The sequence below is a fragment of the Camelina sativa genome, chromosome 19 (assembly GCF_000633955.1).
Source record: "Camelina sativa cultivar DH55 chromosome 19, Cs, whole genome shotgun sequence".
In the NCBI taxonomy this organism is placed as follows: domain Eukaryota; kingdom Viridiplantae; phylum Streptophyta; class Magnoliopsida; order Brassicales; family Brassicaceae; genus Camelina; species Camelina sativa.
This window is the reverse complement of record NC_025703.1, coordinates 26418683-26435301: the sequence shown is the minus strand read 5'-3', so window position 1 is coordinate 26435301 and position 16619 is coordinate 26418683. Positions and strand designations below refer to the sequence as shown.

Genomic DNA, 16619 nt, shown 5'->3' with positions numbered 1-16619 from the left:
ATCAGTTTCTATGGAAGATTGGTGATGCTGCGGCCTCGGATACTTTCTCTACTTCAAAAACTTGGTTCTATCTGAACCCTCCAGGACCTCGAGTTTCTTGGTATGAGGCGGTTTGGTTCAAAGGTAGGATTCCCAGGCATGCTTTTATCTCTTGGCTCAACTCTCGACACAGGCTACTCACGAGAGATCGACTCCGCAGTTGGGGACTAGCGGTGCCTCCTCTCTGCTTACTCTGCAACACAAACGATGAGTCACGACAGCATCGTTTCTTTGACTGTGATTATTCCTCGGAGATTTGGAAGTATTTCACGACACGAGCCCATGTTTCTCCTCCTCCTCTGTTTCAAGATGGAGTTACATGGCTGAAGAATCCTTGCAGAGACAAAAACACTGCTTTGATTCTTCGGCTAGCGTGTCAAGCATCGGTCTACATAATCTGGAAGGAACGCAACTATCGTATTCATACCAACACTTTTATCACGGCTCAAACTCGACTTCTGGAAGTTAAGAGTATCATTCGGTGTCACCTTGATCCCTTGTCACGAGCTCAGCGTTTAGCATCGCCATCAGACTCTTTCTTAGTTACCTGGTTCCGTCTATTTCAGTAACTCTTGTAAGCTGGTTGTAATCTTTTTCTTGTTACTATTGTAGGTGATTCTCTGTTTAGGAGACACCAGGATGTAAAAGGGTTCCCACCCTCTTGGGGTTAAGCATTAAAAAAAAAAAGTATTTCAGAAGGTTTTCACGCTCTCTCGGTTTGAGGATTCTGATTTTAAATTTGTGAGCTGTTTTAAACCTTTCTCTGACTGTTTCTGTTTGATACTGTATCTCGAGAAACCATATGAAGTAATGTTGGTAAAAAAATTTGTATTCATGTTCAAGAAGATAAATGTGAGCCAGGCACATACAAATGGGGATTTCTTTAGCCAAAACCACAAAAAAAAAAAAAAAAGGTCAACGAACATGTTTATACATATGACCATTAGAGCAATCCCATTGCACAACTCCTTGGAATGTCTTTGATTTGTTTAGTTATATAAGGAGAAAAAAGAAAAGTTTTAATCCTAATTTTTGAGAGACACAGCTCTCTGCCGCGATCGTTTTAGAGAAGCAGAGACCTGACACGTGTATTGTTTTTATTGGTTAAGTTTTGTTTTGTTTTTTTTTTTAATTCAGTTTTTATCTTTTCTTCGTTTTCTTCTTTCTCTCGACAATATCGAAACGAGAGAAACACAAAATCACGAGAATAGCTCTCACATTGTCGTCTTCTTCTTCCTGCGACTGTTGTCTTCTAAATCGATTCGATCTCGCCTCGTCGTCGTCTTCTAAACCGATCTCGCCTCGTCGCCTTCTAAATCGATTCGACGCAAGTCTTCGATTGGGTTTGTGTTTTGGTTTCTCGATCGGGTTGTATCGTTTGTGTTTGGGACGAACCGTCGAACAAAAACGAGCCGCGCCATTGTAGTCTCTAGAAGAACTCTCTTCTTCAGTTTAGATGGGAAGCCCTAACGACGACACCGCTGCCGAGACGGATCTTACAAACGATTCCATCGGAGAGACACGAAAGGACTCCGATTCTGATCAGAGTCAAAAAACGATTGCGGCGGAGAAGACTTGCCTCTTCTTATTCTTCCTCCTCCTTCTGGTCAATTCGAAGAAGGAGAGAGAGTCTTAGCAAACCACAGTGATTGCTTTTACGAAGCCAAGGTAGTGAAATTTTTTTGAGGAACTTGTTTTATTGATTGCCTATACTTATTTTTGAGGAACTTGTTTTATTGATTGCCTATATTTGATTTGGATTCATGTTTTTGTTTATCAGAAAGCACAATTTTCTATGTTCGAGAGAAGGAGAGCAGATCCAAAGAATGTGGCTGCAATCATTCTAGGAGGAGGCGATGGAGCTAAACTCTTCCCTCTTACCAAGCGAACAGCAACACCGGCTGTGAGTGATTATTGATGTAAACGGTTTTGAGAAATATGATGTTTGTTGTGTAGAGAGGAAGTCTTATGTTTCTGATTCTTGAAACACTACTGTTAAACAATATTTGTAGGTTCCGGTGGGTGGATGCTATAGGATGAAACAGGTTCTCGCTGCTACACAAACTCCTGGTGAAACTGGGAAAAAGTGGTTTCAAGGAACAACAGATGCTGTCAGAAAATTTCTATGGGTGTTTGAGGTATGAATAACTTATGATCACTATTGATTGTTGACATTACAATGTTTGTCTCTATGATAATAATAGTTTCTCCCTAATATCTTTTGTTGCAGAACAGAGTTTACTTGTTTTTTGAGTATGCTGCTAGAGGTGAGCTTTGCAAGGAGCTTCAAAAATGCAAGTACTTCGGCGATCGCTGCTTCTCAAAGAAGGTAAGGTTAAAAAGCTTTTTTAAACTAGAATCCAATTAATTGTTGACATTGAAAAGGTAGTCTTGTTTGTAGAATAAAAAGGTATTGATTTATTGTATGTTGTCAATGCTTGGTAGTTAAGAACTTACTAAATGTTTGGTAGTTAAGCACTTAGTAAATGCTTGGTAGTTGTAACACTTAAACACTAAAATCATTTGTAGAATAAAAAGGTAGTCTTGTAGAATAAAAACATTTGTAACACTTAAACTAGAAGGTAGTCTTGTTTGTAGAATAAAAAGGTATTGATTTATTGTATGTTGTATTGGTAGTTAAGAACTTACTAAATGCTTGGTAGTTAAGCACTTAGTAAATGCTTGGTAGTTGTAACACTTAAACACTAAAAACATTTGTAAACCTAACCTTAAAGCTTTACAATAAACCCAACTACCAAACTCTTCCTTCTCCTTCAACGCTTAAATGGTCTCCTTCAATTTGCTATTTATGTCGCTTCTATGGTCTCCTTCAATAACCTTAAAGCTTTACAATAAACCCAACTACCAATTCTTCTTCTCTCCATCTTTCATAGACTTTAGGGTATGAATTCTTTTTCTCTAAACTTTACAGACCTCTTGACTAGCCAAGTTGGGGTGAATAATCCAGAATCTCTTCCATCTTCACCTATTCAAATAAGCTCATCACCTATCCCTCAGTTTAGTACACAATTTAGTGATCTCAACGAGGTAGCTGAAAACTCAAGGGAAGCTAGAATCCGATGGACTGCCCAGGAAGATGTTGTCTTGATCAGTGGTTAGTTAAACATTAGCAAAGATCCAGTCATGAGCAATAGGCAAAAGGGTGGTTCCTTTTGGGAGCGTATTGCATACTACTATGGAACGAGTGAAGCAGTAGCGGGTAAACCAAAGAGACAGGCCAGTCAATGTAAGAAGAGGTGGAAAAAAATAAATGAGACTGTCAACAAGTTTGTAGGAGCTTACAACCAAGCTTCAAGTCGGAGAACCAGTGGCCAGTCAGAAGATGATGTTCTCCAAATGGCAAACGAGTTGTACGTCAATGATCAGAAAATGAAGTTCTCTCTAGAGCATGCTTGGAGGCTTCTTCGTCATGAGCAGAAGTGGTGTTCTTCGAATGCTTTGAGAGGACCTGAAAACACCAAACGAACAAAGTTTGATGNAGTTAAGCACTTAGTAAATGCTTGGTAGTTGTAACACTTAAACACTAAAAACATTTGTAAACCTAACCTTAAAGCTTTACAATAAACCCAACTACCAAACTCTTCCTTCTCCTTCAACGCTTAAATGGTCTCCTTCAATTTGCTATTTAAGTCGCTTCTATGGTCTCCTTCAATAACCTTAAAGCTTTACAATAAACCCAACTACCAATTCTTCTTCTCTCCATCTTTCATAGACTTTAGGGTATGAATTCTTTTTCTCTAAACTTTACAGACCTCTTGACTAGCCAAGTTGGGGTGAATAATCCAGAATCTCTTCCATCTTCACCTATTCAAATAAGCTCATCACCTATCCCTCAGTTTAGTACACAATTTAGTGATCTCAACGAGGTAGCTGAAAACTCAAGGGAAGCTAGAATCCGATGGACTGCCCAGGAAGATGTTGTCTTGATCAGTGGTTAGTTAAACATTAGCAAAGATCCAGTCATGAGCAATAGGCAAAAGGGTGGTTCCTTTTGGGAGCGTATTGCATACTACTATGGAACGAGTGAAGCAGTAGCGGGTAAACCAAAGAGACAGGCCAGTCAATGTAAGAAGAGGTGGAAAAAAATAAATGAGACTGTCAACAAGTTTGTAGGAGCTTACAACCAAGCTTCAAGTCGGAGAACCAGTGGCCAGTCAGAAGATGATGTTCTCCAAATGGCAAACGAGTTGTACGTCAATGATCAGAAAATGAAGTTCTCTCTAGAGCATGCTTGGAGGCTTCTTCGTCATGAGCAGAAGTGGTGTTCTTCGAATGCTTTGAGAGGACCTGAAAACACCAAACGAACAAAGTTTGATGTGAGTGGCACATATTCCTCCAGCTCAAATACAACTTCTCGTCTTGAGGAAGAAGCTAATGAACGCCCTCCAGGTGTTAAGGCATCCAAAAGGAAAGCAAAGAACAATGGTGGTGGTACAAAAACTGAGGGTAATTCTCTACAAAAGTTAGAGAAGGCGTGGGAGATCAGAGAGAGAGAAATAGCTGCGAGAGAACGAATGTCCAAGCAACGACTTCTAGCGAGTCTAGTCAACAAAAANGCTAGAATCCGATGGACTGCCCAGGAAGATGTTGTCTTGATCAGTGGTTAGTTAAACATTAGCAAAGATCCAGTCATGAGCAATAGGCAAAAGGGTGGTTCCTTTTGGGAGCGTATTGCATACTACTATGGAACGAGTGAAGCAGTAGCGGGTAAACCAAAGAGACAGGCCAGTCAATGTAAGAAGAGGTGGAAAAAAATAAATGAGACTGTCAACAAGTTTGTAGGAGCTTACAACCAAGCTTCAAGTCGGAGAACCAGTGGCCAGTCAGAAGATGATGTTCTCCAAATGGCAAACGAGTTGTACGTCAATGATCAGAAAATGAAGTTCTCTCTAGAGCATGCTTGGAGGCTTCTTCGTCATGAGCAGAAGTGGTGTTCTTCGAATGCTTTGAGAGGACCTGAAAACACCAAACGAACAAAGTTTGATGTGTGAGTGGCACATATTCCTCCAGTTCAAATACAACTTCTCGTCTTGAGGAAGAAGCTAATGAACGCCCTCCAGGTGTTAAGGCATCCAAAAGGAAAGCAAAGAACAATGGTGGTGGTACAAAAACTGAGGGTAATTCTCTACAAAAGTTAGAGAAGGCGTGGGAGATCAGAGAGAGAGAAATAGCTGCGAGAGAACGAATGTCCAAGCAACGACTTCTAGCGAGTCTAGTCAACAAAAATGATCTGTCCGAGGCTGAAATCAATCTGAGAAAGAAGCTAATTGATGAGATGTTAGGATAGTTGGTTATTAGTTTGTGTTTTTGTTTGGTTAAAGTTTGTGTTTTGTGTTTTGTTAAAGTTTGTGTTTTGTGTTTTTTGTATGAATCGTTGTAATCAACGTTTAAAGTATGTTTAGTGAATGTTTATGTATCGTTGATGAATCAACTAAATCAATGTTTGTGTTTAGTTGATGAAGCACATTTGTAGTGAATTGTAACAAATGGTAACAAACACAATGTTTAGTTGATGAAGCACATTTTTATGTTTCACAGGACTCTCTTTTCTTCATTGTTGTTTGTTTTAAATCTTTTCTCATGTGTTGTTAGCAGGTTTCCTTGTGATCTCAAGTCGGCACAAGAGAACAACAAGTCTCTGGTCTTCGATTCTGCTCTTCCCGTGACTAAACTCGTGAGCTCAAGTCGGCACAAGAAAACAACAAGTCTTTGGTCTTCGGTGAATCTTGTGATCTCAAGTCGGCACAAGAGAACAACAAGAAAACAACAACCTTCCCGTGACTAAACCCGTGTCTCAACCTTCCCGTCAGAACGCCCATGAACTTTTTTGTGTTTTTCTTTCCCCACTTGATGTTCAGTAAACTTGTATATATAGCAAACGAGAATCGGCTACTTCCCAACTGTCTCTTAAACGATAATCGACTACTTCCCAACTCTCTTGTAAACTCATATTCAGTCTGCTTTATTCTTAAGTTTTAAATATTTTCTCCATCCCAACTCTCTCTTAAAAAATCTCTCATTTCTTATTGTCATGTCTTCCCCAGATTTAGATGATGAGTATGATGAATTTTTTGATGAACATTTTGGCAATCTATTCCAAGATTGCCTAGATGATTATGGCAATGATCAACAACCAACTACTTCAAGGCGGCCAAGAGCTTATATTGATAGACAACACGAAGAAGGGCATATTCAATTATGGAATGATTATTTTAGCGAAAATGCTACGTTCTCTACTAGTAGTTTCCGTCGTCGTTTTCGAATGAACAAATCATTGTTCATTCGTATTGTTGAGGCACTATCCAATGAAGTACCATATTTCCAACAAAGAAGAGATGCTACGGGAAGGTTGGGTCTGTCTGGATTACAAAAGTGTACAGCAGCCATTCGTATTTTGGCATATGGGTGTGCAGCTGATGCAGTTGACGAATACCTCCGCCTCGCAGATAGCACCGCAATGCAATGCTAGGAAAATTTTGTGGAGGGAATTATATATTTGTTTCAAGATACGTACCTAAGAAGACCTACATCAGAGGATCTCCAATGATTACTCAATTTAGCATCAGAGGACCGCAGATTTCCCGGGATGATCGAAAGCATTGATTGTATGCATTGGGAATGGAAGAATTGTCCAACAGCTTGGAAAGGACAGTATTCTCGTGGATCTGGAAAACCTACAATCGTTTTAGAGGCTGTGGCATCGCAAGATCTCTGGATTTGGCATGCATTTTTTGGTCCTCCAGGTACTTTAAATGATATCAATGTTCTTGACCGTTCACCAGTTTTTGATGACATCTTAGAAGGTCGAGCTCCGAGAGTAGATTACTTTGTCATCGGACGACATTACAATATGGCTTACTACCTCACTGACGGTATATATCCGAGATGGGCAACATTCATCCAATCAATTTCACTTCCACAAGACTCGAAAGCATCGTTATTTGCAAGGTGTCAAGAAGCTGCCTGAAAAGATGTCGAACGTGCTTTTGGAGTCTTGCAAGCTCGTTTTGCGATTGTTAAAAATCCTGCACTTTTTTTGGATAAGGCAAAAATAGGAAAGGTAATGCGAACATGTATCATATTGCACAATATGATAGTAGAAGATGAGCGAGATGGATACAACCTGTCCAATACAGCAGAATTCCATCAACGAGAAGGAAGCCGGATTTCACATGTCGATTTAATATATTCTACAGATAGGATTAACAATCTCGACGATGTGGTGGGCGCTTGGAATCAAGTTCGTGATACAACGCAACATCGACGACTTAAAGCTGATTTGGTTGAACATATCTGGTAAAAATTTGACACAACTCAATATTAGACCGATGCTAATTATGTTATTCATAATGCTTTCATATGTTTCTATCATTCTATGTTTTTTTTTTAATTATTGTATTCAGTTTTAAGTTTGTGGTTTTTTTAGGATTGTAATATATGTTTTAAAGTTTTTTTTAATGTAATATATTTGTTTTTTTAATAAATGTATTCTACTACTAGTTTTATTTTCTTAATATTGCATAAATTATATAACTAACATTTATGACATTATAAAATATACTTTAAACACTTTTTTAATAAAAAAAATTAGACACCCAAGGATGACTAATGGGAGGACAAAAGTTCAAAGGAAGTATGTGAAGAAATTTGTATTATCTTTAGTATTATTGAAAGATATAGACAATCAAAATGAGTATGTGCATTGGGTTTGCTCTAAACTCAGAATTGTTGGTGTCTCTGTATGTATGTAAAATTTCTATCCAAGCTGATTCCCATGAATACCCGTGATGATTTCTTTCTTTTTCTTCAAAATTGGATTCAATTAATGGCGATGATGAGGAAACCGACTGACACATACATAAGGAAAACGGGGTATAGAGCGAGTGCTTTTCTTCTCGGGTTAACAGCCGAGCTCATGAACGGGTAAGCAGCCCAAGAGCTCCATGCAAGTGTTACAGATACAACTACCATTTTCAGTATTACATTGTCTTTCAACATACAGATCACGGCTCCAACGTCTAGCGGAAATAGACAGTAACCTAGAAGACTCAGGCTTTGGAAGAAGATTATATGTCCACCCTGTTCATGACACGATACAGCAGTGTATAAGTATGAAACCAAACCAAGACATCTGCACGGGATACAAGAGCGAGAGAGCAGTTGAGTTTTACCAGGAGAAGCACATTTAGTGTAAGGATCACTGCCCCTGCTGCTAGTAGCGCAAATGCCACTGCAAATACCTCGGACTGTAATCAAAGGGAAAAAAGAATGAGACAAAGTCAACATGCAATTAACAATTATGTAGTGTTCTGTGAATTCAATGAGACAAGATGAAAACTAGGAAGGATGGCTCACTCAAACTTTCAAGTCTAGTAGACCAAAAGTTCACATTCAAATGACAATAAACCACAGATTTGGATTGGTTAACAATCACAAAAGTGTGTCACAACAACATTTGGACAACTATAAAAAAGAGAGTCAAAACAAAGCACAAAGAAAGAATAAGAACGTGCTATTTAATCAGATATATCATCCATACCTAAAGTGCAGCAAAAATAATATATAGTAAATCAATGCCATCTTTGGCATTAGTGATTTAAAAGTCAAAAATCTCAGCATCTTCTGAAATCTAAATTCAATTTTACCAATTCAACACAGAAATCAACAAAGAATTGGCCACATCAAGCCACTCAATATTGCCAAGATAAGATGTAATCACAGCACAGCAGATTCAAACTAGATCCTTTAGTCCTATACATCAAATGCTCATAACATAAGAGTAAATGGTGCATCAAAAGCGCTAGCTTGTGAGTCATAACTCTACATGAGCCACTGTACAAGGAAGAAACTTTATACAAAACCTATAGCCTAAGAATCAAATGAGAAGCAATGCCGCAAGAACAGCAATTATAGAGGAACCCTCAGTCCTCTTTTTCGTCATCGTGTTCCATCTATAATCTAAAAACCACAATTGAAGAAACAATCTTAATGCAAAGAAGAAGTAAAACACTATCTTCTATAGGGAACAGAGACATTCTATAGAACTCTATCAAAAAGATCACATTTGCATCGCACAAGCTCAAAGCTAAGAAACTAGCCAATGCAAAAGTAGTTTAACCTCTCCAATGATCTAAGAGCTAACCTTCTTGACGGAAGCTGACCATGAAAGAGTCAATCCCAAGAAGACAATGAAGAAGAAGGGACCCCAAAGATCCCAATCTCTAAGCGCCTTCCCAGGATCTTCCCTATACGGATTAGGAAACACCACAAGCTTCAAATTACTCACGATCCGAGACAGATCTCGCTTCACAGTATCCCACACAGGCTCCGTCAACGTATTAGGGGGAGATCCAAAACCACTCGCTCCAATCCCCTGGGAGCCTCCTTGAGAATTGCTGGAATTACTTACAACCGGAAGAGGCGGAGGAACGGGGACAGATGTCACTTTCTGAGCTGATGACGACGGAGGAAGCGGGGGAAGATTCGATTGCATAAACGGAGAAGAAGAAACTGGAATCGAAGGTCTGGTTGGGCTCGGTGGACGAGCGGCGAGGACGGTTCCGGGACCTGATTGGATGCTTTCGTTGATGAGATTCTCGATCTCGTCGATGTCTGATTGAGATGATGGATGAAGCGGTACTGTATCGCCTTGTGACATTTTTTTCCAGTTTTTTTATTTTAGATTTTCCCGGGAAAGTGATTTTAGAGCAAAATATTTTCTCGGGGAAGAAAGTGATAAGATCTGAAGACGATGAGTAAAAAAAAAAAAAAAAAAAATCAGAATCACGTGATCAAAGAGATGGACGCAACGTGCGAAGATCCTATGAAACGCCGTCGTTTGAAAAAAAAATTTCATTCGCTTGCGGATTGATCTTGAGGTTTAAATTTCATTCGGTTATCTCAATTTTTGTCCGTCTTAGGTCAAGTTTTATCTGGTTTATTGAATCGATGAAAATTTGAAAAAAAAAAAATTGGAACACGATTTAGTTATTTTCATCCAAAATTATGTGAAAATAGACTAGATTGATACAATTTGGAAAAAAAATTGCTCGATTGACACCCTCTCTTAAGAGAAAACTAGATTGACACAATTTTGTGTCTAAATTACCAAAAGCCCAATTAAATTGAATTAGAAAATAAAAACTAAGTGATTAAATAAAAAATCAAAATATTCAATTAAAACCTCTCACCTAAAAAACCCGACAATCCTTTTTTTTTTAACCCTTCTTCGGCTTTGTTTCTTCCGCCGGCGAAGAAAAGCTTTTACAGTCCAGCGAGATTCTGAGGTCGTCGGCGTTAGATCGTTATTCCGACGGCAACGGTGTTGGGTCGTTTATTCCGACGGCGAATTAAGAACCCTAGTGGCTTCGGTGGTGGTTGATTTTCGGATTCGGCGCCGGTGTTCTTGAAGCCCTCGCCATTGTTACACCCTTTGAGGTATGAAAGCTTTCCTTTTTGTTGCTTTTTGGCTTAATTTACAGGACAAAAACGACCCATCAAATCACATGTCTTCCCTTCCCCTTAATTTGTTAAATTAGTTTTGGTCAGAGTGATTTTGTACAACTGAAAATTGTAGATTTTCGGATTCGGTGGTTATTGATATTCGGATTCGGTGGGTGGTTGTGTTTTTTCCTTTATAGAATCGATTACTCAGTTGATTGAAATTGTATTAACCTTGATTTTGTTTTGGGTCTTGTTATTCAATAGTTTTGGTTTCCACTTCAAGCTCGTTTTTTGAAGTCTGATTTGATTTTGGTAAGTGTTTATCTTCACTGTTTAATTTCTCTATTGTATTTTTGATGATTCAGATCTTCAGTTCCAAGCACAATTTAAAGGAAATCCAGTTTAGCATTCGTCCAGCTTCTTTTAGGTTCATTTAGCTTTTTATTTGGTATGCTGTTCTTCTCTGATTGTTTTCATCGGTAATATATAATAAGAACTCACATTGTGAATGATGCATTGTACTTTTTTGGGTCCCCTTTTGTTACTTCCTCTTATGTTTTAGCTTCTTTCATATTATATAAGTATTGTGTGTGTGTGTGTGTCTTTTTAAAACTGCCAACTTGTGAATGATTTAGTTTTATCCTAACTGGTTTTTTTTTTTTGTATGTTTAGGAATGCCATCATCAAGCAATATCATCAAATATCCTCCTCTACTTTATGAAGAAGGGAAATCGCCTCTCCAACATAGGAGCATGAACCACAATTGTTTTGTGTCCAAAATTGGAATCTTGAGAGAAGGATTAGGGGTGGACGTGTGGGATAAACTCAAGGACTCATCTCTTGGAGTGTTTATAAAGTTTGCTGAATTGGAATACACCTGGGCTGCGCAGAGAGTTCACTTTCTACTCACACATCAGCTGAGAATCAACAACATTCATGAGGTTTGGTCTTTGATCGATAATAGGCCAATTAGATTTTCTTTAAATGAGTTTGCAGAGATAACAAGGTTAAATTGTGATGCATTTGACCTTTTAGAGAACTTTGATGTTGATCACCATGATTTCTGGAAAGAAATGAAAATACCAACAACCCTTGATGGTCCTATGTGGAGTGAGTTGGTAAAGGTTATTGATTCTAGCAAAACATGGCATCTTGATAAGAGGATGATGGTTGGTAGGTTATGTTTGTTGTCAGTATGCGTACATGGAATTCATCATACATCTAGAATCCCGTTGGCAACCGCTAAGAGAGTTTTAGATCCAGTTGCTTTTGAAAAACATCCATGGGGTCGGGTTGCTTTTAGTAGTCTAGTGAATTCTGTGAAGATGGTTGACTATGACAGAGATTCATACACCATACACGGGTGTGTTCATGCTTTGTTAATTTGGTTGTATGAGAGTGTTACTGGAATAGGAGAAAGTTATGGGGTTAGAAGGATAGAAACCACTGGTGTTCCACTTCTTGATTGGCGATCATCTCGAAAACGTATCAACTTCACAAACTTCATCCAAAACGAGAAGAAGTTGCATGGACAGATTAGTAGTGGTGCTAGTTTGTTACTATCTTTTAAAAAAAATATACTTTTGACATCAACAAATAATTTGTGTGAATTTAAAGTTATTACCAGTGTTAATCACTTTATTCATGGCATGTAGGTTCGTGTTAGGCATATGGTTCATGTTTCAGAGGAAAACATGTATCCTCTATGGTCTGACACAGATGAGCATACGGATCTACACCTAGACGAGCTACTTAAAGATCTCATTCATAACCGTTTGTCTCTAGATGCTTGGAGTTGTGTCAAAACAGTTGGTATAAGTTCAAAAAAGAAGAAAAGAAGTGCTGAAGCTGATAAGGTGAATGACAACAGAGGGTGCAATCCTAAGAAAAAAAGATTGACAGATAGTGATCCTAAATGTGAACAAGGAGAAAATGTAACCAACATGGAGGTAAGGTTTCGTTTTCCTTTACCGTAATTGATTAACATTTTTTGTCTTCTCTATTATGATATTAATGAACATGTTATTGTAGGATGGTAAGGATGACAAGTCAATTTCTTTGGATATTTGGAGGGCGATTGAGAAAATGAATGAGACTATTTCTGACTTGGGCAAAACACTCAACAGTCGAATAGATGCTTTGGAGAGTAAATTTGAAACATTCGTTGAAAAAAAAATGACGGTGTTCAAAGAGGAGATGGGTGAGAGGATTAAAGCATTGGAGAAAGAAAGAAAAGAGCCAAAAGACGCTGATGTACGGAATGATGCCACTTCGCACACCATTAACGATGATGAGGGAACAAGTAAAACACCTGTAAGTTACATTTTCCTTTACTTCTCATGTTCTGTTGTTGTCTAAAACTTCTCATGTTCTGTTTTTAAAAAACTCGACCACGTCGTTTTATTTTTTTACTTCTCATGTTCTGTTTTTTTTTTTACTTCTCATGTTCTGAATTTATAAAACTTCTCATGTTCTGTTTTTTTTAAACTTCTCATGTTCTGTTTTTTTTTTTACTTCTCATGGTCTGTTTTTTTAAAACTTCTCATGTTCTGAATTTATAAAACTTCTCATGTTCTGTTTTTTTTAAACTTCTCATGTTCTGTTTTTTTTTAAACTTCTCATGTTCTGTTTTTTTTTTTCTTAAACATATCATGGATTGTTTTTGCTTCTCATGTTCGATTTTCTTACCTCCTTGGAATGTTCTGTTCGGTTGCAGTCATGGATTGTTGAGATGAAGCAGACATCACAAGATGAATTTCCAGTTCAAAGGGTGGTGAGGAAGGAATCTGTGAAGGTTGGGAAGAAGGAAACTTCCAAGAAAAAGAAGATTACTGGTCTTGCTTCTGACGATGTTGAGGATATCACTACCCAAGTTCAGAAAGCTAAATTGAAAATAGCTTCCAGTTCTGAAGATACATGGTCCAACAAGGAGGATCAGTTGGTACATAAAAAACTTGAGGTGACATTAAACCGCCTTGGAGAGGCTTTGACGAAGTTGGATGGACCTGGACCTTCGAAGACTTCTAGACGCGTGCCCCAGTTGGCAGGATCGCAGAAGTATCCTTACCTTGGTAACTCGACAGTCAAGCGGATCATTACAGAGGGTGATAATGTGTTAGGCGATCATCTTAAGCCTGTAGATGATGAGAAACATCAGAGACTTCTGGATTTTCTCAGCCTTGACAAGTATATACATCAACAACTCTGAATAGTTTATAAAAGTTACTATCATTATCTATATATGTACTAACTCTTTCTTATATTCACAGGGAAGAGCCACTTAGCACCAGCAACGCAGCTGTGAGATTCTATTGGAAAATTATGACTCCAAGGAAACATTGGCCAAGCTATGACTATGGATGGTTGACAGAACATGTAAGTTTATTTTTGATAATTTAGTATAGGCGTTTATTCAATACTATATTTTCGCTTATTCTAGTTTTTATTTTTTTGAATGTAGCACATGGGTTGTGCAATGGCTATGTTCCGGCGAAGATATATGCGTGAGCCTTGTCCGTATCCTAAAGAGCGCATAGCTTTCTTAGACCAAGATCTGATGACTACATTGAAGAAGGACTACATACAGTTTGATATGGGGCCTAAGAATTTTGTGTTTCGGGATTCCTATGTGAAACACGTTTTTGGTGAATATCCTGAGGAGTCAGCTACGAACAAGAAGTGGTGGATTGATGTGGATAACTTATACGCTTGTCTTTTTGTCAATGGGAACCATTGGGTGGCTTTGGATATTGACTTGCGAGGTAAGAAGATTCACATCTATGATAGCATACCAACCTTGGTGAATGACGAACAAATGGCCATTGCATGTTTGCCTTTAAGGCGAATGATTCCTGCGATGTTAAGTGACATGATTCCTGAGACAAACCGTAAAAAGAGCAGAGCAATGTTGGAATTGAGAAGGGTGAAGAAAAATGTTCCTCGGAATGAAAATCCAGGTGATTGTGGTGTGTATGCTCTTAAGTACATTGAATGTTTAGCTCTTGGGAAAACATTTGATGGGCTTTGCGATGAGAACATGTTGGCTCTTCGGATTAAGCTTGCAGCGGAATTATACGACGAAGTCAGAGAATTAGCCATACCACCTAATATGACTGATTCACCTCCTCGAGCTGTTATCATCCCTTCCCTAGTTGATGAGTCCTTGTAGACTATTTTGTTTCATTGCCTTACGTTTTGTAATAACATTATAATTGTAGACTATTCTTCTTTTGCATGTGAATGTGAACGTGAATGATGATAATATAACTTGAAGACTACTCTTCTTTTGCATGTGAATTTGAACGTGAACGATGATAATATACTCATTTTAAATTTTAAATTGTTACTAACAAAAGAAGTGGAGAATATAAAAGAACTTTGAACTAAAAAGAATTCTATGTCAATGAAAGCATTGTCATTTTCAACAAAAAAATAAAGAGAACTTGGGAAGATAACAAAAACTAGGAAATTATAGAGTACATGTCTTGCGATTATGCCCTACTTGGTTGCAATTACCACATGTGTATTGTTTTCTTGGCTTCTTCTTTTCCATTGCAATTTCCAATGCTGATTTGATTCTTGAATTCTTTGGTCTACCTGGTTGTTGTTTTGGAATCGGTGGTCTACATACCTTCGTTATCACATGTCCAGGAACAGATTTATCAAGCTCCCTTGGCATGATGGCATTCTCGTAGGAAGTGTAAACGTAGTGTTTCCGATAATAAGGATGACTCATTGAAATGCGAGAAATGTTTCTGAATTCACCGGCCGCAATTGCATGTGCACAAGGGAGTTTCTCCAAGTCAAACCTGCGACACGTACACTTTTTATCTTTCAAATTGACAACATGCAGAGATGTTCCACTTGTTACTTGTACTTGGTGTGCATCGATATCTTGGACAGTAAGTAACTTAGCATAGTCCACACGACCCTATAAAATAATAGCGACATTATATTAGAAACTTAGTTGTATAACATACACACTTGCTAAGAAAGGATGAAAACGAACAGACCTGGAGAATTTTCTCTACACCACGAGTCAAGTCTGTTGTCATCTTCAATGCATCAGTCCTTCTATCTGAAAACCACCTAGTCATCATGGACCTTATTTCTTCCAATAGTTGTACAATAGGAAAGCTCCTAGCATGTGACATGACCTTATTCATTGATTCTGCAATGTTGCTTGTAAGCAAGTTGTACCTATCACCTGGGAAATGTACACGAGTCCACATACGCACATCAGCCCTTACGAGGTACTCATGTAGTGCTGGATTCATGGCTTCTATCTGATCAAATGTGGTTTGAAAGTCGATAAGTCTAAAAGCATTTGCCGCCTTTTTAACCAAAGCAAATTCTGCTCGACCTTTAAACCGAACCAAAATATTCTTGTACATATGGTATGTGCATATTCCCCTACTAGACTTCGGATAAACCTTTTTAATAGCTTTCCCAATTGATTTGTGCCTATCAGAAATAATGGAAAGACTTTCATCATCAGGTATCACACAGCTGAGTTGCTTGAAAAACCATTCCCATGATTCATCATTCTCTGTATCAACCACGGCGAAAGCAATTGGAAAAATCTGAAAATTGCCATCTTGAGCTGTTGCTGTCAGTAGTGTCCCTAAGTATTTTCCCTGTAAAAAAGTACCATCCACAACAACCACTTTCCTCAAAAACGGAAATCCCTGTATGCTTGCACCAAATGCTAGAAAACAGTACTTAAATCTTTGAGCTTCATCAACATCAAGCTGTGTAAAAGTTCCAGGATTTGCCCTTTTTATCATATACAAATATGTAGGAAGCTGCTCATAACCACTCTCTGGACTACCCCTGACCAACTCGCGAGCATGCCTTAACGTTCGATATGCTTTCCAATAATCCATCTATCATCAACAAATATTTTTTTTTCATTGTTGTGAAAAAAAAAACGGAATAATGCTAAAGCTAAACAAAATAATCAAAATAATGCTAAATAAATGGAAAAATTATACCTTGATTTGAAAGCGTTTATTTAACGCTTCAGCAACATGCATTGGCAGTACCTTGGGACCAACTCCACCAACAAAATCTTTGTACAACTCTTCTAGAATATGATGATCTGCTTGTCGAGCACG

The 16619-nt window shown here is 38.2% G+C and overlaps 5 protein-coding genes across 7 annotated transcripts; 3 read left to right on the top strand and 2 right to left on the bottom strand.

Annotated features, from left to right (window-relative positions):
* Window positions 1224-7119, top strand: LOC104767255 (glucose-1-phosphate adenylyltransferase large subunit 3, chloroplastic-like). 3 transcript variants are annotated; one of them, XM_010491306.2, is made up of 5 exons: window positions 1224-1707; window positions 1820-1942; window positions 2052-2177; window positions 2270-2368; window positions 5656-7119. In XM_010491306.2, exons 2-5 carry the CDS (start codon window positions 1835-1837, stop codon window positions 5665-5667), a joined length of 345 nt encoding a protein of 114 aa, XP_010489608.1. In that variant the 5' UTR covers window positions 1224-1707; window positions 1820-1834; the 3' UTR covers window positions 5668-7119. The 3 variants fall into 3 exon arrangements, with proteins under 3 accessions (XP_010489608.1, XP_019096244.1, XP_010489607.1); XM_019240699.1 differs by having other exon boundaries at window positions 5653-7119; XM_010491305.2 differs by lacking the exon at window positions 5656-7119 and having other exon boundaries at window positions 2270-3532.
* Window positions 6092-7027, top strand: LOC104768235. Its single transcript, XM_010492160.1, has 2 exons — window positions 6092-6413; window positions 6699-7027. The coding sequence occupies exons 1-2, from the start codon at window positions 6092-6094 to the stop codon at window positions 7025-7027; spliced, it is 651 nt and encodes a 216-aa protein (XP_010490462.1).
* On the bottom strand, window positions 7641-9797 carry LOC104767254 (protein YIPF6 homolog). Its single transcript, XM_010491303.2, has 3 exons — window positions 9203-9797; window positions 8232-8306; window positions 7641-8139 (listed from the first exon to the last, which is right to left on the bottom strand). Exons 1-3 carry the CDS (start codon window positions 9716-9718, stop codon window positions 7879-7881), a joined length of 852 nt encoding a protein of 283 aa, XP_010489605.1. The 5' UTR covers window positions 9719-9797; the 3' UTR covers window positions 7641-7878.
* Window positions 11178-14780, top strand: LOC104768233. Its single transcript, XM_010492157.2, has 6 exons — window positions 11178-12050; window positions 12159-12452; window positions 12535-12816; window positions 13220-13689; window positions 13773-13878; window positions 13964-14780. Exons 1-6 carry the CDS (start codon window positions 11178-11180, stop codon window positions 14669-14671), a joined length of 2733 nt encoding a protein of 910 aa, XP_010490459.2. The 3' UTR covers window positions 14672-14780.
* Window positions 14972-16388, bottom strand: LOC104768232. Its single transcript, XM_019241005.1, has 2 exons — window positions 15516-16388; window positions 14972-15433 (listed from the first exon to the last, which is right to left on the bottom strand). Exons 1-2 carry the CDS (start codon window positions 16386-16388, stop codon window positions 14972-14974), a joined length of 1335 nt encoding a protein of 444 aa, XP_019096550.1.